The following is a 27994-nucleotide window of genomic DNA, read 5'->3' as shown; positions in this document are numbered from 1 at the left end:
TATAATGGAAATCTGCCAGGTTCACAGAATGCAAACATAGGGAACCAAATACCTATGCTAGAGGCTGAATCAGGCCCCCTTGCATTGAAACTGCAGGCTTGGGAGAGTCATAACACTAACACTTGCAAGAACCATCTTTCTGCCCAACAAGCAGTCTCACCTCCTCACCAACCTCAAACACACACACACACACACACACACACACACACCCCACCCCCAGGGGGCAGGAAGAGCATACTGAAGCTGTGCCCATTATGCCTCAGCTCCAGATATCCTGAAAAAAGTCATTTTTTATTCCACCCTTCCAGACTTCCTTTCCCCTTCATTATTAGTTTCACACAGCAGGTTAATTTAGATAACAGTTAACAGCTAACTCTGAAGAAAAAGTGCCTTTCCTTTAAAAAAGGAAATTAGCAGGCAAACTCCACACAGAGCTGTGTGGAGCCAAGATAAAATATTGCTGGTCCAAATACTACCAACATGAAGGAAGTAACTAAGGAAGACATCACTGGCATTATAAGAATGCCACTACAGTGCCAAAGATTCTCAGTGACGCTTGGAAGATACCTTATCGTTATAATATCACAATGCCATTCAATTTGAATCTGTCACTATACTACATTAGACAGGACAACTATGCCAAAGCAACTATGTGAAATCCCTGTGAGAAGATATAACATGAACAAAATAAGAGAGAGAATCTTAATAGCACACAGCAGCATTGTAACTGGCAGAAATTAACATTTAAGAGTAAAACAAGTTACAGTCAAAACAGTTTTTATCTGGCACTTCACCAACCAGAAGGCACTATAAACCAGCATTTCTGATCTTCATTACAATTCCAGTTTATAGTCCGGTTGGTGTGGGGCCTGCAGGGGGTTGGGGTGCAGGGTGCCGGATTTGGGAGGTGTTCACCTCAGGCAGCTCCCCTCAAACAGTGGCCTATCCCAGTGGCTCCTAGGCAGAGGTGCAGTCATCAGCTCTGCACACTGCCTCCGCCCACAGGTGCCAACCCCTCAGCTCTCATTGGCTGCAGTTCCCAGTCAATGGGAGCTGCGGAGCTAGTGCTTGGGGGGTGGGAGGGGTGCAGTGCACAGAGTCGCCTGCCACACCTCTGCCTAGGAGCAGCCAGGAGGAGCTGCCACTTGCGGGGAGCAGCCCGAGGTGAACACACACACACACACCCGGATCCAGGCACCCCACCCTCCTCCCATGCCCCAACCCACTGCCCTGTGCCCTCTCCTGCACCCAAACTCCCTGCCAGAGCCCATGCCCTGCACCCCCTCCCATGTCCCAATCCCACACCCAAGCTCCATCCCTCTTAGTTCATGCGCATTTTTCACTTACTAGTACCTCCCAACCCCCCTCCTCCCCAACATGCCAGAGAAAACTTTTACTGTATCAACATTGCTGACCTCTCTTTTGACACCAGCATCCTCTCCTGATGTCAGTGGTGCCCCTCTGCTGAGCCAGCAGAGGTCCAGAGCCAAGCAGCCTGCTTCTCAATGCATGAGAAGTCAGTAACACGGAACCTGGGTATATGTGAAGTAAAACTTATTTTATTTACACATATAACGCAGTACTGGAACCAAGATGCTCAGACGGCACACAAGAAATCCCTTGATTGAGGAGACTGCCCACCACCACTGACCAGTTTCAAGAATTGACACCACTTAGAGACCAAAGTCTCCTGCTACAATGACACAGCTACACAAAACCACACAAAACAAAAACACCACTGCATGGCTTCTCAAGACTTAATGTTTGCAACACTATCTTAACCACATGACAACACCTGCCATAATGTTTTATATGTTGAAATACTGTATACGCTATTTACTTCAAACCATAGTTATGTAGCAACCAAAGAATACTTGCTTTTGGCAAAAATAGTTTAACACATTACAACTCAGGATTTTTAATTAATAGATGGTAATTATTTTCTTACCACAAGATTTATTTTTTTGAGTGCTGACACAACAATAAGGAGAGACTTCAAAGTTAAGTTTTTTCAGGTGACCTGTGTACTAGCAATTACTACCATCCAGACGACACAATGGGTGCTGAAGCATGACAGCTGAGTAGTAATCTGCCTAAGTATAAACCAATAAATAACAAATTTCCTTCACATTAAGTAATTATGGTTTTTGATTGCATGAACAATTACATTATCTAAAGAGAACTCAGAAGAGCAATCTCTGCATAATATCACATTGTGAAAAAGAGTTCCTGTTCTATCGTACTTAAATTAATTACACTAGAACCTCTGAGTTACCAACACCAGAATTACAAACTGACCAGTCAACCAAAGACCTCATCTGGAACAGGAAGTACACAATCAGGCAGCAGCAGAGACAAAAACAAAACAAAACAAAACACGCTAATAGACCACAACTGTGTTAAAAGTAAACTACAAAAAAAAAAAATAGCATTTTTCTTCTGCATAGCAATGTTTCAAAGTTGTATTAATGTTCAGTTGTAGACATTCGAAAGTACAACCATAATATTTTGTTCAGAGTTAGAGTTACAAACAACCTCCTTTCCAAAGATGTTAACTCTGAGGCTCTACTGCAGTGGTCCCCAACGTGGTGCCTGCGGGTGCAATGGCACCTGCCAGGGCATCTATGTGCACCTGCGTACTGGCTGGCAGACAAGCATCTCCTGAAATGCCGCTGAAAAGCGGCATCACCAAGAGGCGTCGCTGCGGAAATGCCACTGATTTTCAGCGGCGACATCTCTTGACGTTGCTGCTTCTCAGCAGAATTTCAGCGGATACTTTTCCACCGGCTACAGTCCTCAGTGGCTCGTCGTCCAGTGCCCGCCACCCAGAAAAGGTTGGAAACCACTGCTCTACTGTATGAAATAATTAACACTCAGGTTTACAGTTTGTCTCAGAGTACAGATCTTGAATCCTCAACAGAACTTCAGTTGCTTCAGGTTCCTTTGCTTCAAGCTGGAACTATTACTAATTTATCTTTGATTTTGAAAAAACATTGTAAGAGAAAATTAAGAAAGAGGTCTGAGTGGATCACAATCTTTTTTCACTTCTCTAATCCTTAGATTTAATCTCATGTTGCCATGAGAAAAATCCAATACCTGGTATTCATTTCTTGGGGCAGATAAGCATTCCTGTTCCCAAGCACAACTGGAACCTTTATTAAAGGTCTAATTTAATAAATGCCAACAATTGCATTTTAGGTCTGTTTTGGTCTCATCCAGGATACTTATAAGGTATTACGCATTTCAGTGTAAATTTGCAAAGAAAGATTTTATACTAGATTAATAAATGCATTTAGATTTCCCAGCCCAAGAAAGCAAAAAAACTTTATCAAGAGTATACAGTTAATGTATAAAGTTATCTACAGCATAATTTGATTAAAGCTCCACATGCCTGCCCATTGGCACAACATGCTGCCATGGATAGCTACCACACGGAATTACACACAGATTTCACATTTGTCTGCAGTCCATGGGATTAAGACTGGTCTCCTAGATGGAATTTTCTTTTCTTATTTTGTCCAAACATGAGTCTGAGCTAGAACACGTGTAAAAGAGAGAATGTAACTGGTCTCCTGAATATGTGAGTATGAGATGCATAAAACTGCAGTAAGTCACACAACTAGTGTAGCAGCTTAGGAGACAAAGTCCATGGATACCACAGTTGTGTGTTAAGTGATTTAAGAATTTAAATTTAACACAGTTCCATACTGTTTTAATTTTTTTGAAGAACTGAAGTTAAGGGGAATATCTTATCCCAATGGGTAATCAGATTTCATTAGTATTGAAATATTAAATTTATTGTATGTCTGTCAGATATGAAAATTCAAAGTTTCCAGCTCTTTAGCTGGCATGTATCAGCATATAAAAGAGAAACTATTTTATAATTTATTTACACAGATCTAGGCCAGACAGTGCCTCTCAATTCTAGAGAATTATGTATTATTTGGAACAGAACTTCTGTCCTTTTTCCTCTTCTAGTGTAATAGCTTGACCCCCTTTTGTTTCATCTTATTTCTGTATGATTTCATACACACGTGTGTAGGTCATACATTATTGTTGACACAGCCTCCAGCACGATTAAAGTATTTGAGGATTTTAAAAGCATGTAAGGCTAGTCTACACCACAAACTTAGGTTAGCTTAACATAGCTCAGCGCTATGAAAAACTTCACCCTGTGAGACAAAGTTAAGCCAACCTAAGCCCCAGGGTAGACACTGCTAAATCGATGGAAGAACTCTTCCATTAACCTAGCTAATGCATCTTGAAGAGATGCATTTACTACAGCAATGGAAGAACCCCTTCCACCACTGTAATAAGCATCTACATTACAGTAGTGCAGCTGCAGCATTTCTAGTGCACACATACGCTTAATATCGTCTTTACTCTGCTCCCATTGATTTCAATGATAAAAAGCCTGTTGACAGGGTGGCAGAGTTATTACTACTTCAGCAACCACTGAATTTCTTACTTCTAGGAGTCTTAATTCTCAGCCTTACTATTGCTTTAAACAGGGTTTTTGCTACCATTACCTATGCTAGGTGTTACAGGAAGCACTGCTGACAATTCAGTAAATTACTGAGTACTTAATGGACCACAGCAGTAGGGAGTAACATGTTGGAGATGCCAGGCCAAACTCAGTCCTAGCATAAACAAGATCAATTTAATAAACTCTCATGCTAGAATTTAATATGCATTTTAGATTAAACGTAAAGCCAAGGTCCTGATCACCAGCAATCACAAAAGAGCCATGGAACCATTCATAGGAGCATTTACCTGGGTGGCTGAGGCAAACTACAACTCATTGATTTTTAAGATTAATATTACAATGTTAACTAGAAGTGTTTGATTATTTCCTAGCAGTAGTCCTACAACCAAAGACAGGTGGGCAAAACACTCTATGGAGCCCCTCTCCCCCCCCCCCCCCCCCCCCGCAGTCAACTGGGATTCACCCATGCAAATCCATTTGCAGAATCACAGGTCTGTTTGCTACTATTGATATTTGGTTAACACTGTGAGTGTTACAGGTTATTTTTCATTAATATGGTAGTCCATAGTACAAAGTTTAGCAATACCCTTTTAATTAGACCAATGCAACAGAAAAATTCATATACAGAAATGTGAGTTTATGGAACATAGCAATGAGAAATCATAAGCAATTCACTTATTATATTAGCAGTAATTTTAAGTAACACAGAAAATCATGATCATTTTTACATTGCAGTTTAGCCAACTGATGAATTCATAAAGTTATGAGATGTACAATCAGGCCCTAAGTCAACTAGCCCCCTGGAATCAATGGACTCACGTGAGCGGAGGCTGGCTCCTGTAAATAAGGGTTTACAAAGCCATTTTGATCCTGATTCAGTGACTAACAAAAGATATTAGTCGTTCTCATTGAAATCAACAGTTCCATTGGAACTTCTCCAAACTGAAATCAGCAGTACTACACATACACATTTATGAACCCGACTAAACTGGAGCTTTATCTTTAATTGTGTGTTTAGACAGTGATGCTCTGAAGGAGAGAGAAAAATAAGAAACTAAACTACTACTCTGTTCCCAACAGGTTCAGAGCACCTATAGCTTCTATCAAAGTTGATGGGAGTCAAAAGTGTAGATGCTTAGCATTTCACAGATTCAAAGCTGCTGAGTGTATTTCAGAAATTAAAAATAAGTTGTTGACTTAATAAAGGGAGCAGGAAGAACCAACTCAAGATGTGGCTTTTGTAAAAACAGTCCTTTACAAGATCTGTAAGCGTCAAGCAGCCCAAATGTCAGGTTTGGACTATATTCAGTAGTTTCAAATTCAGAGACGCATTTTCTAGTCTGAAAACATTGTTCATCTGGGTGAATACCTCATATTAGTGTGCCCATTAAACATAGAGTTTGGATATATTTCAAATTCTATTTTACCTGAAACTGTAAGGTAGAGTTTGGTCAGCAGGAAAATGGATAAAAAAAGTAAACAAAATTTCCATGAAATTTTCTGAAACTAAGCTCTGATTCCTTAAAAGAGCAAAGAATCTTGTGGCACCTTATAAACTAACAGACGTTTTGGAGCATGAGCTTTCGTGGGTGAATACCCACTTTGTCGGATGCATGTAGTGGAAATTGATTCCTTGCTTACCTCTGCCTAAAAACAACAGGAATATTTACATTAATTTGGAACTGTGCCAGTATGGTCCTGTGGGCAGGACACTGAACTAGGACTCGGGAGACACAAGTTCTACTCCTGGTTCTGCCTATGGCCTGCTGTGACCTTGCACAAGTCCTATCACCTTGTCCACACTTAGGGTATGTCCAGACTACCTGTCGGATCGGCGGGTAGTGATCGATCTATCGGGGATCAATATATCGTGTCTCATCTAGACGCGATGTATCGATCCCCAAACGCAATCCTGTCGACTCCGGAACTCCACCAGGGCAAGCAGCAAAAGCAGAGCTGACGGAGGAGCCACGGCTGTCGATCCCGTGCTGTGAGGAAGGGAGGTAAGTCAAAATAAGATACGCAATATCAGCTATGGGAATAGCCTAGCTGAAGTTGCATATCTTACATCGGCCCCCTCCCCCTGTGTAGACCAGGCCTTACAGAGTCACCCTGTAATGCTTAGTGAAGATGACACCTACGCTGACAGGAGAAGCTCTAACTACACCAGGGTTTAGGTCAGCATAACTACATCATTCAAGGATGTGGATTTTCCACCTGCCTGAGCAACCTAATTATACTAACATATGTATGTAGTTTAGACCAAACCTCAGGCTATGTGTATACTACAAATTACTACCTACGCTGCTCAGGGATGTGAATAATCCACATCCCTGAGCAATGTAAGTTATACTGACTTAAGCACCAGTACACACAGTCAACCTGTGGAACTCTTTGCCAGAGGATGTTGTGAAGGCCAAGACTATGATAGGGTTCAAAAAAGAGCTAGATAAATTCATGGAGGATAGGTCAATCAATGGCTAATAGCCAGGATGGGCACGGACGGTGTCCTTGGCCTTTGTTTGCCAGAAGCTGGGAATGAGCAACAGGAAATAGATCACTTGAGGATTACCTGTTCATTCCCCCTGGGGCACCTGGGTTTGGCCACTGTGAGAAGACATGATACTGGGCTAGATGGACCTCTGGTCTGACCCAGTATGGCCATTCTTATGGCAGCACTATATCAGTGGGAGATCTCCTGCTGCCACAGCCACCATCTCTGTGCAGGCAGGAGTTATTAAGCAAATGGGAGAGAGCTCTCCCATTTGGCTTAGAGCATTTTCACCAGAAGCTCAGTCTACAGTGATCACAATTAAGCCCCAGTCAAATGATGTACCTTAGTGTTACCGTAATAAAAATAGCCAGATATATTTATAAATAGTGTCTGGAACCCAACTTGTGCAGCGCTGAGGAAATGAAATAGACTGAGAGCTACAATGAAACTGACAACTTATTTTCAGTGTCCAAGCTGAAATGTAACAGTCTGAACAGCAAAAGGCCAAGTTCATCCTAACAGAGACAGATAAGGAAGTTGTTTGAATGTTCTTCCTACGGAAAGGGCCTCTTTAAAAGCCAGCCTCCTGCCTCTATCACAGATTTCAGTGACTGCTGGTGGCTGGGAGGGAGAAAACACGTCGGATCAGCGACTGGGGTCCTGGCGGAAACCCTGGAGATACCTACACAAGCCAGAGACGTCCAGCATGTTAGAGATGCCCCGGTCACACATGTCCACCTCGGGCTGGTTCTTCTCCCTACTCTCCTCCACGATCTTCTTCAGGGACTTGGACATGGCCTGGGTCAAAACACAAACCGAGCTGGAAGTCAAGGGGGGCGGAGGGAGCAGAGACCCGCCGAGTTCCGACGCCCAGGGTGCCCCGGCTCCGGGCTGCAGATCTGACCTCAGCCAAGGCAGCGTGTTCGGGCCGGGGGGAACCGCCCCCCCCAAGCTGCCAGCGCCCGAGGCAGCGGCTAGACCCTACCCAGGGCGGCCCGGCGCGGCAGCGGAGCGGGACCCCCGTGGCCTGACGGTCGCACTCCCCAGGGGCGCCCGGCCAGAAGGCGGAGCCGCTCCGGGACCCCCGAGACCACTCACCGGTGGGTGCTGCGGACTGGGCCGAACGGCACGAGCTGCCAGGGACACTCGCTGCACGGGACACGCCCTGCTAACATACCGCCCACTGCCCCGCCCCCAAGCGCACGCTCCGCGCACGCAGGCGCACTAGCCGCCGGTTGGCCGGGGCAGCGGAAAGCGCTCAGCCCCAAATAAGGCGAATCGCTCCGGGGCCCTCTCCAGCCCCACTTGGAATGTGCAGCTCCCAGCTGGCCAATCAGGGCCGGGCATCCCGCCAGCCAGCCAATGGCCGGGCCCGGGGTATGAGCTGAATGCGGTCTGCTTTGTGGCAGCGGGAAGGGAGTTTCCCGATCTGTTTGGCGCGCGCTCAGTGCTGGGAGGGGGAGGGAGCCGCTGCAAGGCTCCACCGCTCGGCCTCTACCCCCAGCGCAGCGATGTGGCGTCTGGGGCAACGAGAGGGGATGAGGGGTAAAGTCGGATCTGAGGCCTGCTCCCTAGCTGGAGCCCTGTGGCAAGCTGCGCCTCCCATGTCGCTTGGTGCTCGCTCGCACAGCCACAGGTTTGAGTAAACTTCTGAACAGCTGTTCCAAATCCACGTGGCAAGAAACGTTCCCATTAGTTCGGAGTATTTGGTTTATTTACATCTGGATTTAAAATAAGACAAGGGTGAAACAAGTGAGGGAAGATGTGTCTAGGGAGGGACCAGCACCAGTTTGCCTCACAGATACTTTATAGCTTTTGATCAAACGGATTGAAGAACCATTCTGAAGGAGGGAATAATTTTAAAGGATTTGCTCTTGTAAATAATTTTGATCTGTTCTTTGCTACATAGCCATGCAACATAATGCAACTGAGCAATTTTGATCTTATATACTAGTTAGTCTTAGGCTATATCTGCATCTATTTGGAAGATGGAATAAAACAAGTACATAGTATGAAATTAGCAATGCTTTTTTGGACTAAGGAGCTGAAGCCTGTTGTTAATCTGTTATCACATCAACATGCTAAAGCCCCAATCCTGCACTGAGAATAACGTGTAGAGGTGGGCTGCGTAGAGCCCCAGAATAGCTAGGTATGGCCCTGCTGGGACTTCACAGGAAGCCAGTGAGTTCCTAGCCCACCCTTCCCAGCAGTCTCTCACTGAAAGGGCCTGGGAGGCAGGAACAAAGCAAGTGGTTTGTCTGACCATGCTTTGAGGTCACCAAAAAATTTGTTGTGAGAACCCATCTAAATACTATTGCCAAACAAATAATAATAATTATTATTGCAGTAAAGTTACTGTGCTGATCTCTGGTGTATAAGAGCAAGCTTCCAGAATTTTATATATATTTAATATTGGGTAGCAAAACACATTTCAAACAAGTCAATGTAACTGCTTATGATTGCATTTATCATATTACTATGTCCTTATGAATCACATTTTTCTATTACCTCTCATTTAATGTCAATCGGATATAGTCACAGTAACATAGGAAGTACTGCTGAATGAGTTTATCAATGACTTTTTATTCTTCAAATCTTAGCTCTTAGAAATGTTCATCATATAGCTGTCCCTGATATCAGACCTTTGTAAGGTAACAGTAATACACAGAGGTGCATATTTAAAGCAGGCTGAAAAGTACTGTAATGGAAGGTGAAATTGTGACAAAGTGGGAATTTTTTGTAAAATTTTTATGAAGCCTGTGTCTGCCTCAGTTTCCACTGTATATTGCAATGTTACCTAGGGAGTGGAAAAGGGCTGTTTCCTCTCTGGGCAGGCAAAGAGACATAGATATGAGTGCTGCGTAGCTGTATGGATCTTGGTCACCATATGAATGGAGCCTGTGAGAAGACAGTGGTAAATCCAAGTGCCTGACATACCTAGCCACCAAGGACCCGGAGGGATATGGACTTTCCTGCCTTTCCTTAGAGAAAAGCTGAGCAACAATCCCCCAGCTCAAGATCAAAGGACTGGGGAGATGTGAGGATAAGCCTTGGCTTTTGGAGGCAGTCACGGCTCTGACTGTGATTCTGACCAAGGAGGTCAGATGGTCACAGAGACAGAGCTTGAACAATGGAGTTCACTACAGCTTGGCTGGGCACTGCACTACCCAGAATGGACTGTGCTTTAACATTCATTCCTCTGTGCCAGTGGCTCTAACCTTTTCAGACTACTGTACCCCTTTCAGGAGGTTGATTAGTCTTGTGTAACCCTAAGTTTCACCTCACTTAAAAACTACTTTCTTACAAAATCAGACATAAAAATAGAGAAGTGACAGCACACTATTACTGAGAAATTGCTTATTTTTACCATAGAATTATAAAATAAACTAATTGGAATATAACTATTGTACTTACATTTCAGTGTATAGTCTATAGAGCAGCATAAACAAGTCATTGTCCATATGAAATTTTAGTTTGTACTGACGTCCTTAGTGCTTTTTATGTAGCTTGTTGTAAAACTAGGCAAATATCTAGATGAGTTGATGTACCCCCTGGAAGATCTCTGCGTACCCGCAGGCATACATGTACCCCGGTTGAGAATCACTGCTCTGTGCTAACCCAAGGACTTCCTAAGATGTGTTCCAGATGACTAATAAACCCTGCTGTTTTACAGCACTGTATGAATGTCACTGCAAATCCTAGTGAAATGCAGTAGTCCCTGAAGAGTGTACAAATGTTCAGTAGGGGTCTGTCTCAGTTGGACTCACTGAAGGGCACTCACAGTGTGAAGCAGGAGTGGTGCAGGCACAGTGATCTAGTCTAAGGAGGCAGAGAAGCCGCATGGCATACCCTGGAGAAAGTCAGACACGCAGAAGGGCTTCCTCCTACCACAGGGGTGGGCAAACTTTTTGGCCCGAGGGCCTCATCAGGGTTGCAAAACTGTATGGAGGGCCAGGTAGGGAAGGCTGTGCCTCCCTGACTGCCTGGCCCCCACCCCCTATCCGACTCTTCCCACTTCCCGCCCCCTGACTGCCCCCCTCAGAACCCCTGACCCATCCAACCCACCCCTACTCCTTGTCCCCTAACCGCTCCCTCCTGGGATTCCCTGCCCCTTACCGCCCCCAAGGCCTCATCCCTATCCAACCTCCCTGAACCCTACCCCCCCCAACAGACCTCCCCCAGGACTCCCATGCCTATCCAACCTGCCCCCACATTGCCCATCCCCTGACTCCTATCCACACCCCTGACCGGCCCTCCGGGGATTTCCACACTTATCCAACCCCAACCCATTCCCCATCCCCTGACCCCCCCCCCCAAATCTCTGCCCCATCCAACCGCTCCCTGTCCGCTGACTGCCCCTCAGGATCCCCTGCCCTTTATCCAACCCCGCTCTCAGAGCGGCATGTCTGGCAGCTGTGCCGCCCAGCTGGAGCTACACACACTGCCGCTCTGCTCAGCAGGAACCCACAGACCTGCCGCCCAAAGTGCTGCCCACACAGCGGCGTATGTGCTGGGGGACAGCAGAGGAGGGGCCAGGGTAGCCTCCCCGGCCAGGAGCTCAAGGAACGGGCAGGATGGTCCCGTGGGCCAGATGTGGTGTGGCCGTAGTGTGCCCACCTCTGTCCTAGAAACTGTTCCAAAGCTGGGGCCATAACACCGATCCAATATATCAGTGACAGAAATATATGCACATTATTTGTGCTCTGCCAACTGCAATCACCAATGATTTGTGTGGAGGTTTTCAGTAGTGCAGATACCATTATACAGAAATAATGTATTCCATACCAGCTCTCATGGTCTTTGTAAAATAGAGAGCAGTGTATACAGGTGTGACAACAAACTATTCCTGGCAGCAATGTGAAAGCAGATAATTAAGCACATTTTTTATGTTTTCAAATTATATAATACTATATCAATAACCACTGTGTAATTTATTGGGAAAAATAATTAAATGATCAGGTTTGGTTTTCTTTGTGTGGTGCTGCACAGTAATTTTCAATAAGCACTTTACATTGCTCTGTACCTTTTTTCTTTAAAGTCCACTTCCTTAATCGGCAGTGATATTTTTGTTGTGGTTTCTAGTGTTAGGGGAGAGCACTGTTGTTTTTCTACCAGGACTGATAATTTATTCTGCTTTTAGATCCTGATTATTTTTGTCAGTGACAGTTGCTTTAGATCAAATGAACCTTGTACCAAAAACTATATTCAACAGCCCATGCATGCGTTTCTGGAACTTTTATTTCTTCAAAGGAAATTGTGCATTTTATTTAAATTATAAATAAAATCAGGCAAAATTACAAAACTATTGTGCTATTTTTAAAGTGGAACAAACGTCATATCTGACTGGAAAAAGTCAGCCATGCCTTGTTTATTTTATAAGTTTCTTTTCATCCCATATAATTCTCTTCTTTCTTTCACCAAGGCTCACTGATTTCTATAGTTTATTTCAAGTTAACAAATGGAGGGCACTATCGAAGTCCTTCTCTAGATCGGAAAAATGCATAATGTCAGAAACTCTTAATTAGTACAATGTTAAACATGATTTTGTCCTAATGGTATACAAGGACTTCCATGTTTAGGCATGTGTTTGCGGTTATGGTAACGATATGGGGTGGGGGCCAAAGGCCGAGGCTAGAAAATTGAGGGCCATCTTCTGGCCTGAGATTCCCGTTTTTACACCAGGTCAGAAAGCCCATCTCCCTCAGCACATGGAAAATTTTCAAAAATGTATTTTAAGGAACTGGTCAGCTTAACAGCTTTTCTCCTCTTTATTTTGTGTATGACTGTGTAGTTATGAAGTGAGAATTTTCTAATGTTGGCAAGACCCATAAACAACAAGGGTAGATGACTTAAATTTCCCCCTACAGATCTGCACATTGGCCTCACTTGCCAGTCCATTCCAGAGATTCTTAATGAATAATTGGATTGTGACAAAGTGTGTGGGAGTTATATGATGTGAACCAGCAGCCGCTAGATACTGTGCTAAGACTATTTTTCACTTGCAACTGAAGCAATTGGACTCAGAGAGAACTTTGAACTTGGAGAAGTAGAGAGCTGTTTATCTGCCCTTCCTGGTCACAGAGACCAAAACAATTGAAGTCAAAATAGAAAGACTATTCCTCTGCATGTCCTATTCTGAAGTTACATTTATTGAACCAGTTGTCTGAGAAATCAGAGTTACTGTTACATACATCATTTAGTTTCTGTATGTTGCTTATAAATAATCTGTTTTAATTTTAAAATAGATTTGAGAAGCTTCAAGAGGTTAATATCTCAATGAAAATTATGAGAATTATAATGGTATGTAAAGTCTAAGGCCTCAATCCTGCAGCCACTTAGACACATGGTAAATTTTAATCATGTGAGTCATCCCATGGACTTTAATGGGACTACTCAAATGCATAAAATTAAGCATATGCTTAAGTGCTTTGCTGGATCAAGGTCTTAAATAAAATGGATAGTTTTTGAAAGTACTCAGTCCTGTGAGTTCAATAGAACTACCAACCTAAGTAAAGTTACTCATGTAAATATTTACAAGATGGGGACTGTTTCTGAAAAAGATTAGCTTTATCCAAACTTACTTGAAATGATGGTTGAGGTTTTCAAAGCTGATTAATTAATTACAGTTATGTGTCTAAATGCCCTAATCAGATCTGAAAGTATTTTTTTTCATTTGAGATTATTCTCCTAGCACCTCAGATGCTGTATATTTTGTGTTCATATTTTCTGTGTAACAATTTTTTATGACAGTAAGTTACAAAACACATTTTTATACATATCTTTAGAAAATTACTTGCTTAGAGAACATGTATTTCAAATCTTGTAGCATATTTTTTAAAAATCACATTATATTTCAAATACTAACATCCAGCTCATTTCACAGTTGTGTGTAAAGAAGCAGACATTCTTTAAAATATAAAAGGAGCTCAAATTTGTTTGAAATAATTCTAACTGCACATCTATATTTATAGTAATTTACTTTTATTCTAGTGATCACAGTCATATCTCAAACAGTCACTTTATGCCCTAATGTCTCTGCAACATAGCTAAGTACTGAGGGACTGTACTTCCTTGGAATAATGGTTCTAGCTGCTCCAAGTTAACTGAAAGCCTGATGGTAAAGTTGCATAGTCAGCATGGAATTTTATGAAGACTTGATGTGATGTAGCAGTAAATGAAGCAATGTTTGTCTCCTAAAGAGAAAAAGAATATTAAAAAACTAATTCACATCTTTAAACGTTACTCTAGGACAATATAATTCGGTATAAGCAGAGCCAGTCTGATATGCGGACTCCCCATTAACCCATTAAAAAAGCCACATGTGGTTTAAAAACTGTGGTCCCAATTTCAGTTCATTCATTGCTGCACTTGGCACTGGAGCATAGCGGGTGGATTTTGCCCCCAGGCTGTTACCAGCATCATTTGGAACACACACAAAGCAGATGAGTTCTGAGGAAAAAAAAAGTCTCGATGCATCCCGGTAGATGTCACTATAATGTCTCCATTTGAAAAGACTAGAGGGCTTCCTAATAGAATGCAACAGAAGCCCAGTTTATTCAGCTTTATTTATTGTCCATATATCATTGCTTTCAGAGTTAGGTAAGCAATTTTAAATATCAAATGAGTAACAATTACCTTGAAAGAACTACTACACCAAAACAAAGAATACATACCATCCCACAGTATGGTCCAGTCGGTGGATAGCTTGCATCTGGCCCATTGTAAAGTATCAGGTAGTTCCTAGTACAGTCACCTGGGTCATCAATGCTGATGAAAACAAAGTTAATTGTAACAATTCGTCCCTTGGGAGCAATAATGATCCATTCACAATCAGTATTGTTCTGGTAAGTTGCAGGATAGTCAGGGCTGGCAAATGAACCAGTGTTTCCATATAAGGTTCCTCCACATCCTGGAAACAGAGGGTAATTCATTAGTTCTAAATGTTTATTTCTACAAAATACTGTACAAAGCAGTTGCTTTATACCAATATTTTTATAAGTTCTTTTCCATGGTGTTAGCGCTTAGGGATGATGGGAGATAGCATGGTCTGGAAGAATGGAGAGAGACAAGATGTGTGAGGTATTATCTTTTATTGGAGCAACTTCTATTGGTGATGGAGACAAGCTTTCAAGTTTATGCAGAGCTCTTCTTCCGGTTTGGGAAATGTACTCAGACTGTCACAGCTAAACAAGGTGGAAGAGATTCTTTAGCATATGTAGTTAACATATTTCAAGGGACCATTCAAGATGAAATGGCCTGTCAACACCTCTCCAATCATAGGGAAGAAAGTGTGGGGAAGCAGTTGTGGTAGGGTTGTTAGTGGGTTATAGATTGTTATAATAAATCGAGCATCTCTATTCAGTCCATGATTTTCAGTTTTCTATCAGAGTTATAAATTTAAGCTCCCAGGCTTGTCTTTTGAAAGAGTTGTGCAGGTTTCCTTTGAGGATGAGGACTGATAGGTCAGATATAGAGTGATCACTTTGTGAAAAGTGTTCATCGGCAGATGATAGGTCAGATATAGAGTGATCACTTTGTGAAAAGTGTTCATCGGCAGATGATGTGGTGTATTTATCTTTTTTATCATTTTCCTGCGTGAGTTCATTCGAGAGCATAGTGATTGTCTGGTTTCACCCCCATTGTAACCCATACAGCAGTGGTGGGCAACCTGCGGCCCACGACCAGCTCGTGCCGCTTCCCACAGCTCCCATTGGCCGGGAACAGTAAACCGCAGTCATTGGGAGCTGCAGGCAGCCATGCCTGTGGATGGTCAATGTAAACAAACTGTCTCACAGCCCACCAGAGGATTACCCTAACGAGCCATGTGCGGGCCATAGCCCACAGGTTGCCCAGCACTGCCATACAGGGTATCAAACAACTACAACCCATACTTGATGGGGGCCCTATCCCGAAAGGAATCTTTCCTGAACCCACTCCTCTGGCCTTCAAACAACCCACCAACCTCTCCAAGATCATCATCAGAAGCAAGCTCCCCACAAACCAGGACACACCAAAGCAGCACCAGACCCTGCCAGAATAATAGATGCACAACCAGCAGACATATCTGCACTGTTCCCACACCTTTCAAGATCCCTGGGTCCTACACATGCCTATTACAACAAGTGGTGTTCCTCATCCAGTGCACTAAATGCCCCAATAGCAACGACGTGGGTGAAACCAGACAATCACTACACACTGGAATGAACTCACACAGGAAAAATGATAAAAGGGGGGATTGGAAGGGACGGACCAGCTACTTCTCACGCCGACAGCTCTGTGTCGCTGCTCTGAGCAGCGCAGCAGCCCACCCTGCTCAGGCCTGTCTGCTGGGGACAGGGGCCAAGCGAGCTGAAAACTTGCTGAGGGAAATGGGGCTCTGACTCACTCGGCCCTAGTCCCTGGCAGCTGGTCCTGAGCAGGGAGCAAAAGGGGTGGGGCGGACCACTGCCTCCCCAGCCAGGCTGTCTCTCAGGTAGTGGCCACCCTGCACAGAGGCAGTGACTGGGAGCAGCCAGCTCAGTCGTGTGAGAAGTGGCTCCCTCCTGCTGCCAGGGAGAGTAGCCAAACATGCAAAGACCCTCCTACCCCCAACCCCCACAGGTAACTCTGGTGAAGCGGGGGAGAGTTCAGTGGCCCCGGGTTGAGCACAAAGCAGAGAGGTCACTGGGCAGAGGAGACACATGGGGCAGTCACCTGTTCTCCCCTTTAGATTGTACCTCCCCTAGTATTGGGAGGCACAAGTTGTCTAAGGGCTATAATGTGGTCAATGGGGAGTTTTACCTAAAACTGATGGCATTCAATGATCTATTTATTTGGCTGATTTGACACAAAATAACCTAAAATGAAAAAGATGGTATTCAGTTTTCGCAGCTCCCTAAAATATTTGACATAATCTAAGGCTAGTCTGGATAACTTTTAGTTTAACCTCTTGTTCACTGAATTAAAAATTCTGTGCCTTTCAACCTTCAGACCTCTTATTCTGTACAAGTGTTAGATGTGATTAGCAAGTTATCACTGCCTTACCAGTTGGTGATGAAGTCCAAGTGATCTCAAATCCATCGCGAGCAACTAAAATATCACTCTTGAAACGCAGGTATACAACATGATTTTTAGGGAAGATTGGATTGGGCACAGTGTTTCCGCAATACCTGCCAAGTAGTGGGGAACCCACATCACTACCATTTCTGACCTTTAAAGGAATACAAACCCATTGTTAACATTTCATTCATTTTCATGGTGTACAAGGAAACAAACCACAAGCAGAGAGCAAAGGATTTGTGATTCTTATGTATGGCAGAACTGAAGTTTCATTGTGAATATTCACAACATGTATTTTTCTACCTTACTGCAAGTTGCTGCTCAGAAGGGAGAGAAGGCAGTTAACCAGTTTCTCTAGGCTTTCTAAATGGCTGCACAGAACAAAGATTTTAAGCTAAACTTTATGGTATAGTACATTTTCCTTTCAATGAGAGTTGGTTGCATAAGGCCTAAGCTTAATATATTTAAAATATACCCCTACATGTTTTGCTCCTGTTGAGAAATCTTAATATCCCAGATATGTGAAGACTGCATCTTCATCCTGCTAGACTGAAAGCAGAGGTGGAGTCATACTACAGAGTTCAAACCCATCTCTAGAGGAGGGTGAAGTAAGGAGTCTAACAGAGGAAAAATGAAGACTAGATCCTTCCACAAAATAAACTTCTGATTTCTGGCATCTGCACAATTTGCATTAGAAACTTAAGGATATATATGGTAAAACCTTCACCACTCCCAAAAAGAATGAGAAAATGACTTTATGTGGCTGGTAGGAATCTTTCTACTCAATCTAGAAAACACCTTTTCAGCTATCCTACATCTTCCACTACAGATCATGTATCTACTATTTTGGTACATTTTTGAAGAGATTTTAGCACTTATGTGCTGGCTGATCAGCCTGTGAGTCCATAGATCTGTTTTTCCACAGATGTTAACATCAAATGTAAATTACACCATCATGAAGCTTGCTCAGTGCCTAGCAGACAGCGACCCCTGGATGAGGATCAGCGAGCTGACGATGAAATTATCTAGACATCTATTTTAGAATTTTATACTGCCATCCATCACTGTAGTATTTGAGCACCTTCAGTGTAAAATTAATAGCAATAGTGAAGTGTCTAATGTCCATTTAGATAGGGCTTGAGCCAAATCTATTGAAGTAAAAGGAAAGACTCCGGATTTCCATGGGCCGTGAATCAGCTGCATAATAGATAATTACTCAGTACCTCTAAGAAATCCAAAGAACATCGGCTGCTGTCCTCCAAATTGAAAGCATGGAAAAAAAGAGAAATTGTGTGATTCGGAGGAGCTTGTAGAATGATGGTACAATCCAAGTTATTGGGATGGAGACCAGGCCAGCCAGGGCTCTTCAGATAACCAAATGACTGATTATATTCTCTGCTGCAACCTGTGTGGGGCAGAGGGGAGGTGGGCAGGGGGAGGAGGAAAAACAAAACATTTGTAAGTCTTACAAATTTCTGTGTCATCGCTTGTTTACTCTCCATAGTGAACAAAGAATCTGTAGGCATATGCCTTAAAAACTTCTTCAAGGCTTACCTGCAGTCTGATAGGTAAACCTGACTCTGTTATCAATCATGTATTCCTCTGATTTGAAAGTCACAATGGCAGTCCGACCATAAGAATAAAACTCAGGGACTACAAAAGTTTCAGTGCCACAGAATCTATTGACCTGTCCATGGTTACCCTGGAATTAAATAAATAAGTAATTTACAAATTGCAGTTAAATGGTAATTCTCTTTAACTACCAACCATTGGGTGATCTTACTGCAATCTGATATGTTGCCATATTAAAATCTGATTAAAAATCTTGTCTTTCAGATCCACTCTTATGCAAAGTAAACTCAGCATCATCAACTCTCTGGATGGACAGTTTATACTCTCACCACACATTTTATTTATATATTTTACATTAAAAAAGGGGAAAAACTCAACTAAACAGGTGTTTAAATCCAAGTTGACATTATAGAGTGTTTTGCTTCTGTCTTGGCAGGGCAGCATTTTATAAAGGCATTATGTATCACAGGGATAGCCCTGTTAGTCTATATCCACAAAAACAATGAGGAGTCTGGTGGCACCTTAAAGACTAATAGATTTATTTAGGCCTAAGCTTTCATGGGTAAAAAAACCCACTTCTTCCGATGCATGGAGTGAAAATTACAGATACAGGCATAAATATATATTGGCACATGAAGAGAAGGGAGTAACCTAACAAGTGGAGAACCAATGTTGAAGGCCAATTCAGTCAGGGTGGATGTGGTCCACTCCCAATAATTGAGGAGGAGGTGTCAATACCAAGAGAGGGAAAATTGCTTTTGTAGTGAGCCAGCCACTCCCAGTCCCTATTCAAACCCAAATTGATGGTGTTAAGTTTGCAAATGAATTGTAGCTCTGCAGTTTCTCTTTGAAGTCTGTTCTTAAAGTTTTTTTGTTGTAGTATGACTGCTTTTAAATCTGTTATTGAGTGTCCAGGGAGATTGAAGTGTTCTCCTACTGGCTTTTGTATGTTACCATTCCTGATGTCTGATTTGTGTCCCTTTATTCTTTTACGTAGAGACTGTCCAGTTTGGCCAATGTACATATATCACGTTAGAAGATGTGCAGGTGAATGAGCCTCTGATGGTGGGCCTGGTGTGTTTGGTGTCGCTAGAGTAGATATGGGGACAGAGAAGGCAATGGGGTTTGTTACAGGGATTGGTTCCTGGGTTAGTGTTTCTGTGGTGTGGTGTGGTTTGGTGTGATGTGTAGTTGCTTATATTTGCTTCAGGTTTGGGGGCTGTATGTAAGTGAGGACTGGCCTGCCTCCCAAGGCCTGTGAAAGTGGGGGATCGTTTTCCAGGATAGGTTCTAGACCACTGATGATGTGCTGGAGAGGGGCTGTACGTGATGGTCAGTGGTGTTCTGTTATTTTCCTTGGTGGTCCTGTCGTGTAGAAGACTACTCAATAACAGATTTTAAAGTAGCCATTCTTCAACAACAACAAAAACTTTAAAAACAAACTTAAGAGAAATTGCAGAGCTACAATTCATTTGCAAACTTAACACCATCAATTTGGGCTTGAATAGGGACTGGGAGTGGCTGGCTCACTACAAAAGCAATTTTCCCTCTCTTGGTATTGACACCTCCTCCTCAATTATTGGAAGTGGACCACATCCACCCTGACTGAATTGGCCTTCAACATTGGTTCTCCACTTGTTAGGTTACTCCCTTCTCTTCATGTGCCAGTATATATTTATGCCTGTATCTGTAATTTTCACTCCATGCATCTGAAGAAATGGGTTTTTTATCCACGAAAGCTTAGGCACAAATAAATCTGTTAGCCTTTAAGGTGCCACCAAACTCCTCCTTGTTTTTATAAAGGCATTATCTTTGTCATCAGTAGCTAGTTGCAATAGTCCATGTTCTATATGTTCTCAGGTATCAAAATTGCATTTTTGTTACATGTATAAACATTCAAGAAAAACATCCCTTTTTTACTATTAAATGTAATGTATCATTTTGCTACAATATTTTCACAGTGTAAAAATTTGAATTTTAACTGCATTTTGATTACAGATGGTAAAAGGTAAACCAACAGAGTTTGGGATCAGGGTTAAAGGCTTACTGCTGTATTCCTGACATTATTTTTACGTGTCCTTTTTTTTTTCTTTACAGATCACACGCAAACATTTCCATAAAAGTAATATCTAAATATGTTAAAAATTGATCTTCAACCACCACTAGAGGGCAACAAAAAATTAGCAGTTGTTTTCATGCCCAAATTGAAACAAAGGTTTAGTCAAATTTAATACAATGGAAACAAACTGTTTCTTTCTGTGCTTTTTCCATAAACACCACTATTTGCAAGAATATTTGTTTTTATCATGATTCTTGAATAATATGATATAAAGTCTGTTTATGAAAGCCTGCTGTTGGGCATGGTTTGGTGTAATTATGAGAAGGAACATAGTACACAATGAGTGAAATGTTCCATGTGCACAGGATTTGCACAAGGCCACTTATGAGACTTAAGTGATAGGGCATAATGACTTGTATGGGCCCCCTGTGTAGGAATGAATTTAATCCAGTATCATTAACACAATGACTCGCAGTACCCCCAAACGGTGATCCTTCTTATCTTTCTGTTCCAAACAAGGTGAGAACTAGATGGTTGCTACTAACTTTGTTTGCCCAGTGACATGAATTGTGCATGTCTTACCATTGTTGGGTCCTGGAACTCTAGATAATTCTGAGAGCAGTCCTGGTTGGCATGGAGGTGGAATGCCTCTACCACCAGTTTGACTTGCTGCTGTGGCGGAGCATCAATGATCCATGTGCAGACAGTAAATGGTGGATAGGCATTTGGAAAATTAGGTGACACTGCGGTCTGTAGGGTAGAAGTTGCATGATATGTTCCGCCACACAACCCTATTGGAAGCAATAACAACTTAATTAATTGTATCTCAATACCACAAGGCGTGTGAAAAAGCTGTCCACCTCAGCAAAACTGCTTAATTGTTTATTGGAATTCGTTATGATTTCACATTGATCTTTTGATGATTCTTTAGATGCAAAGTATAAATAGAAAACACTCTGATCACAGTGTCAAGCTACATCTATCAGTCTCTGTGCTTGTATATGTTCTACATGCAGAGAAATGTTTGTTTTCCATATTCTCATGATACATATTAACCCTCTATGGTGAATTGTTCTCATTTTGCTCTTGAGCAGTGGTTCTTAAACTATTGTACCGGTGACCCCTTTCACACAGCAAGCCTCAGAGTGTGACCTCCCTTATAAATTAAAAACACTTGTTCGTATATTTAACACCATTATAAATGCTAGAGGCAAAGCAGGGTTTGGAATGAAGGCTGACAGCTCGCGACCCTTCCATGTAAAACCCCGTGACCCCCTGAGGGGTCCCAACCCCCCAGTTTGAGAACCCCTGCTCTTGACGCTGACAACTGTCCTGCAATCAAAAGAGACTGGACTGCAGCTGGAGTCCAGTAATGCTGCCTTTAATTTGGTCATAAGACATTTCGCAGAGTTATGCAAAGTGCACCTACCTACTACCTACACATTTCTCTTTGGGGTAAATAAATAAATAAATAAAATACTTACGATCCACAATGGTGTAGGTAGCATTGAAACCTGCCCTTTGCACAGAACTATCTGTGACAAACTTCACCATCAAGAAGTTATTGGTAGAAAGAAATGGAGCTGGCACGATGGACCCACAAAATGTGCCAGCTAAATTGGCATTTTCATTATCTCCATCATATAGCTAAAAGGGGAGAAAACACTGGATACCTCACTAATATTTTTTGCACTTGTGCCATTAAATATAAACATATTCATAAATAGATTAACAAAAGTCTAATTCTCTGAACCCTTATTTGACTTTACAGTTTTAAGACCCTTACTTCCCATTAAAGAAAGAAAGATGCTCTTGAGCTTTCACTAAAAATTGCTGATTTCATAGTTCACATCTTCAAATAAGCTAATTATCTTAGAAAGTGTAATCTAATTATTTTAGATCCCTAATTCAAGAAAGCAGCCAAAAATTCAAACTTTTTGGTTGAGGTGAGGGAGTTCATTTTTTGATGAAGACTCAAACATTTTCAATGAAAATGTTTTCACAAAAGTGTCCATTTAATTGAATAGCAATTTTCCATCAAAATATTTTGGTGGAAAATTCTTTTCAGGATCTACAGTATACCCAATTTGATGCTGGGCACCAGCATTTCAGAACGTCCCGCTATGTGTCCTGCCTACTATGTACTCATATACAACAGAATGGAGTCAAAATGTGAGGATCCATTATCTGGATTTGCCTTTTCATAAGTTTCAAAATGAGAAGTGCTTTCAAACAGTTTGGTAGGATAAAGTAATTCTTCAAGTGTTCTTTTAAAGTATTTGACTTTGTCTGCAGTGTAAATTCTATTTTGTTTGTGACATTTTATATATTAAGTAGGCTACACATTTATACTTACAATTCAGTTAAATCCTGAAAGTGAAACCTATCCCTATAGAAGTCAGTGGCAAAATTCCCCTTGACTTCCCAGGGTCCTGGATTTCACCTTGAGTCCTTCAATAATTTATCATAGTGAAGAACTTTCATTTTCAAAAACAAGCAATTTAATTTCTTTGTGAAGATCTCCCTCTACTGATTAAATTTTAATTCTCTGATCCAACCTATTGAACAAAGCCATTTATATATGTCATGATTAGATTAGAATATGGATTCTCTTACATTGACATAATCATATCTGCATGTCTGAGATGATCGTGCTTCAAGAACAAATGAGGTGAAGGTGAGGTTGATCAGCTTGTTTACAGATGCAGCTATGATCCACACACATTCCAAATTTTTGTCATATGTGCCATCCATGTCAGAGTCTGGAGAGCCAAAGCTGTAACTTGAATTTGTCAAATAACCACCACAGCCATGCTGAGGCCCTGTAAACAAGCAGAAATAATTCAATAAGGCCTAATAGTTACTTACAGTTGAAACCTTATTTTAATTTCACATCCCATATTTTTCTGTCAGACACAAAAATATTTAATTGCCTACCAAACAACGCTATTGTGTGGACTATTTGAATGATTAAAGTGTTTACTTTGAACACAAAGAGCGCTATCTAAATGTAAATCATGATCAGGTATGGCAGACTGGCAAGCGATTTACACATACAGTATGTCTGGTTTATTCCATACATATTTCTCTGATACGCTTTAATAATAAAGGAGTATTATTAAAATTCCTAAGAATGAATAAAATCTAGGGAAGGTATAGAATAATGATGTCATGGGTCAAATTGTCAAGAGCTCCTAAGTCATTCAGGTGCTTCTGTACATGTTACCCAATAAGAATATAGTAAATAAAGACATATTTGAAATATCTGCTTAGCCTGAGGGGATGTTATCTGACTGCTTGATAAGACAGTCTGATCTTCCCAGTCTCCAAAGAAGCTGCTGGAGAAATAAGAACCGGAATGGAAACCATGGTTTTCAAAAGAGACTAGTTATTCTCGGTGCCTCAGGTTTTGAGTTCTTAGAGACACCTTTAAGGAACTTGACTTTCAGAGGGTGGGTGCTTAGCACTTCCTGATGATCAGGCCCCAGTAAGGTGCCTCTCAGTGAGCATCCATTACTAATCACTTTTGAAAGCCTTGTCCTTTAAAAAGCTTTTTGAAAAGGAAGCAGGGAGGTAGAGAACAGAAAAACAATAGAAGCACAGTCGCTAAAAGACACTTCAATATAATTCTTACCAGCTGCTCAGTTAGGTAAAGTGTGGGAAGAGCTGTAGTTCTTTCAAATGGACATTTTATCCATCCTCTAGAAAGGATTGGACAGTAGGGGGCACTTTGACGTTGAAAATCTAGCTAATGATACCCTTCCCCCATGTATGTGGAGTTAGTACATTCTTGCCCAGATTTTCAGATCTGGGTGCCTAACGTGAATTATGAGATCTATACGCAGGCACAGGATTAGACACAGCCTGATTTTCAGAAGTGATGAATTTCAGGAGGACTTGCAGCTGCACAGCTCCTTTGAAAATCAGGCCACTTTTAATTAGATATTTATATCTATGTCCTTAACTTTAATTACCCAGATTTGAAATTTTTTCCCTATAATTTATTAAAACATGATAAGTCAAGTGGCTTTTAGACAGAGATGATTATCCAGTAGATTGGGCACACCTTTATTAACCTCTAATCCATTCCCAACCCAAGTAAAAAGTACAGAATATTTGCAGGGACATTTGCTTGCATCTGTTGTATATTCTAGTTTCCTGGTGCTGGACCAGTTCACAAGACACTAGTTAAAATTGACCAGCTTGTTAAAATCACGCATCTTTCGCTGATCTCTTTGGAGATTCTTGTTTGATTATCTAACTCACACACTGGAATATAGTAGGCATTGCTAATGCTTTTGCTAGAGTCTCATCAAGAATGCCTGAAAATTTTGCAAGATGGGCAGTAACAGTCTATCATCTCCCACAATGAATGCTTTTACAACAGTAAGATAAGCAAAAAAATTTACTTTTTGTGGCTAAGCAACAAACGTACCTAGATCCAGAATCTCATTTGCATGTGTAAAATAAGACTTTCTTTCTGACAGCAGATGTTTTAACCTTGACACACTGATACATTTCCAAGCATATACATCTAGGCACCGCCTGAGCTAGTGTTACAAAAGGATAGTTCTGGAGTAAAATCAGCCTCCAGTCATCAGTATTGCATCAGTATCCATGTGCTAGAGGCAAGAGTTCTGCAAAACTGCAATAATTAAACCAGTGTGACTAAGGATAAAAGTCATCCTGCTGTTCCAAATGAAGCTGGGAAAACTCCACGCAAACAGAAGTTGATTAAAAAAAAAATCCTATCCCACTGAGGCACTGGAGACTTCTTTATCACTAGTAATGAATAGGGAACACTTATAATGGGAACAGAATTAAAAAGACAAGGATTAGTTGGATCTAATCCAGCTTTGTGTCGTAAAGAATCACACATTTGGACGAGTCCTAAAGTAACTGCATTTCTAACGCAGAACATTAGAACAAAGAGAGGGGAAATGGGACCAATTAATTCGGAGTCCAAAAAGATACTGAGGAAAACTAAATCATTAGAAGCAGCAAAGAATCCTCTGGCACCTTATCGACTAGCAGATGTTTTGGAGCATGAGCTTTCATGGGTGAATACCCACTTCATCGGATGCAACAGAAGATAGACTGACTCACACAGCACTCAGAGTTGTCAGATTTGCTAGCGCGCTAGTCCTCAGTAATAGTTAGGGCCATCTTTTCCCACAGTTATTAGCTTCCATTTGTTTGTGCTACACTGGGAGCCAGGAACTTTGGGCCTTATGGTGGTGCACTTCATTGAGCATGGTGCTGGTAGCAAAAAGAAGTCCCATGATAGCAAAATATGAATAACGGAAAAGCAACTAGCCCTGGGTATACAGTATGAAATGCACCGACACAAAGAGGAATACAGACCCTACACTCTTATTACAGTAAATTAATCCTGGCTAGAATAGCTGATATGGCACTTGTGAGGGGATATATTAAGAAAGATGTATTTTGCAGTTAATAAACCAGCTTTTTCATCACTAGTATTTATAATGCTTAGTCTGCTCAAACAGATTTGAGATAAATGGAGAAATTTACAAAATATCATAACAATTTACATAGATACCTAAAGTGGAAACCAGCCAAGATGTCAAGTAGCCTGCATCAAGCTAAATGCAGAGCACTATCTATTGAAAAGCTGTTTATCTATGGTAGGTTTTTCTTCAGTTCAATGGAGCAGTGACAGGTTTTATATCTGCTGAGGATCTGCCCTAGGTGTCTGAATTCTCCCTCTTTTGGGCCTCCCTCCTCATCGTTACAAAGTTGCTATTGATGACCAATCACCTATGTCCACGAGGGATTTTTCAGCTGCCCATTCTTTTTGAGCATCCAGTAATTTGTTCTTTAACTGTCTGCTTCTCCTTTTCTCATCTGCCCAGCATGGAGCCATTTGTGCGTGCTGAACATTTTTGGGTTTGTTTTGCTTTGGGAGACGAAATGGTTTAGATCTTAAATAGCTGGCATTTCTGAGAGGTGTATGTACTATTGCGCTAAAGGACAACTACCCATGTGCTTCAAACACATTTAAAGGATGTATTCTAACTGTGCAACAGACTGCTGAACTTATTCAGCTGTCTCCCCAATGCATACTTGTGAAGTTATTTCTTCACACATATTGCAGTAACTAGGATATATTTATAAACTGAGTAGAAAGAGTTAATACACTGTGAATAGATATTATAAGCATGTTACAGACATGATTTGTTTGTGTTATAAGCACATCAGGAGATGTTATTAATCAGTGGTCCTCAACCTTTTCAGTGTACTGTACTCCTTTCAGGAGGCTGACTTGTCTTGCGTATCCCTAGTTTCACCTCACTTAAAAACTACTTGCTTACAAAAATCAGACATAAAAATACAAGTGTCACTGCACACTATTACTGAAAAATTGCTTACTTCCTCATTTTTACATAGAATTATAAAAGAAATCAATTGGAATATAAATATTGTACTAACATTTCAGTGTATAATATATAGAGCAGTATAATCAAGTCATTGTCTGTATGAAATTTTAGTTTGTACTGATTTCACTAGTGCTTTTTATGTAGCCTATTGTAAAACTAGACAAATATCTAGATGAGTTGATGTACCCCCTAGAAGACCTCTGTGTACCCCTAGGGGCACATATACCCCTATTATAAGCAAGATATTGACCTGCTGGACATTGCAACAATCTATAACAATTGACTGACTAATTAGTAAAACTTATATTAATGATGTTAGCTCTTTATAAATGATTTGTAAGCGTACCCTTAATATAAAGTATAACTGATATTGCAATGAACCATATTGAACATGGCATGGTGTATTTCTGTATCTATAGGAAGGTGTTTTTCAAAACTGTAATTGGGATAATATCTAGACCAGCAGTAACATTGAACAAATAAACACAAAAGCAATGCCTCGTTTGCAAAATCAGTTAGTATTAAAAGGAAATTAACAGGACTGTAAAAACCAGGGGAGTTCAGATGATCTGATTTTGGTTTTTCTATTGCACTTATCACTGTAATATCTAATGGCTCTGATCCTGCAATTGGATCAGTACAGACAGGCCCATGTGTGGAGTGTCAGTGAAGTAGATGGGACTGTATCTTGACCCCAGGTACATGCACAAGGAATCAATGGTAGGATTGTGGCCTCACTGATAAACAGGTGCACTAGTGGTAGCAGTAATGGACTTCAGAATGAATCCAGCTCTATGAAGCTTTTTTTTTTTTAATTTAGTAACATCAGCCATGGTGGGAAATTTAGCAAATAGGTGGGTATTGGGATTACTCCACATTACTTGGATTCTTGTGCACGCATGTGTGTGTAAAACTACCTTTTTCATTTTGGAAAATATACTTGG

General features: G+C 41.4%; 2 protein-coding genes across 3 annotated transcripts in view; both read right to left on the bottom strand.

Moving 5' to 3' along the window:
• RSU1 (Ras suppressor protein 1) overlaps nt 1-8112 on the bottom strand; it is a 203766-nt gene extending 195654 nt beyond the window's left edge. For both annotated transcript variants that reach the window (XM_050939669.1, XM_050939670.1), the window contains exons 1-2: nt 8079-8112; nt 7667-7778 (exon numbers count right to left, since the gene is read on the bottom strand). In XM_050939669.1, coding sequence (XP_050795626.1) covers nt 7667-7775 — 109 coding nt within the window. In that variant the 5' untranslated portion in view covers nt 7776-7778; nt 8079-8112. The remainder of the gene's footprint in view (nt 1-7666; nt 7779-8078) is intronic.
• A 5703-nt stretch (nt 8113-13815) lies between these two features.
• CUBN (cubilin) overlaps nt 13816-27994 on the bottom strand; it is a 225433-nt gene continuing 211254 nt past the window's right edge. Inside the window, exons 60-67 of the mRNA XM_050937633.1 lie at nt 23266-23471; nt 22134-22296; nt 21232-21440; nt 18573-18720; nt 18242-18423; nt 17004-17169; nt 14654-14889; nt 13816-14173 (exon numbers count right to left, since the gene is read on the bottom strand). Coding sequence (XP_050793590.1) covers nt 14066-14173; nt 14654-14889; nt 17004-17169; nt 18242-18423; nt 18573-18720; nt 21232-21440; nt 22134-22296; nt 23266-23471 — 1418 coding nt within the window. The 3' untranslated portion in view covers nt 13816-14065. The remainder of the gene's footprint in view (nt 14174-14653; nt 14890-17003; nt 17170-18241; nt 18424-18572; nt 18721-21231; nt 21441-22133; nt 22297-23265; nt 23472-27994) is intronic.

Source organism: Gopherus flavomarginatus, chromosome 2, assembly GCF_025201925.1.
Source record: "Gopherus flavomarginatus isolate rGopFla2 chromosome 2, rGopFla2.mat.asm, whole genome shotgun sequence".
In the NCBI taxonomy this organism is placed as follows: domain Eukaryota; kingdom Metazoa; phylum Chordata; order Testudines; family Testudinidae; genus Gopherus; species Gopherus flavomarginatus.
Note: the sequence above shows the minus strand (reverse complement) of the source record. Positions and strands in the feature narration are given on the sequence as shown.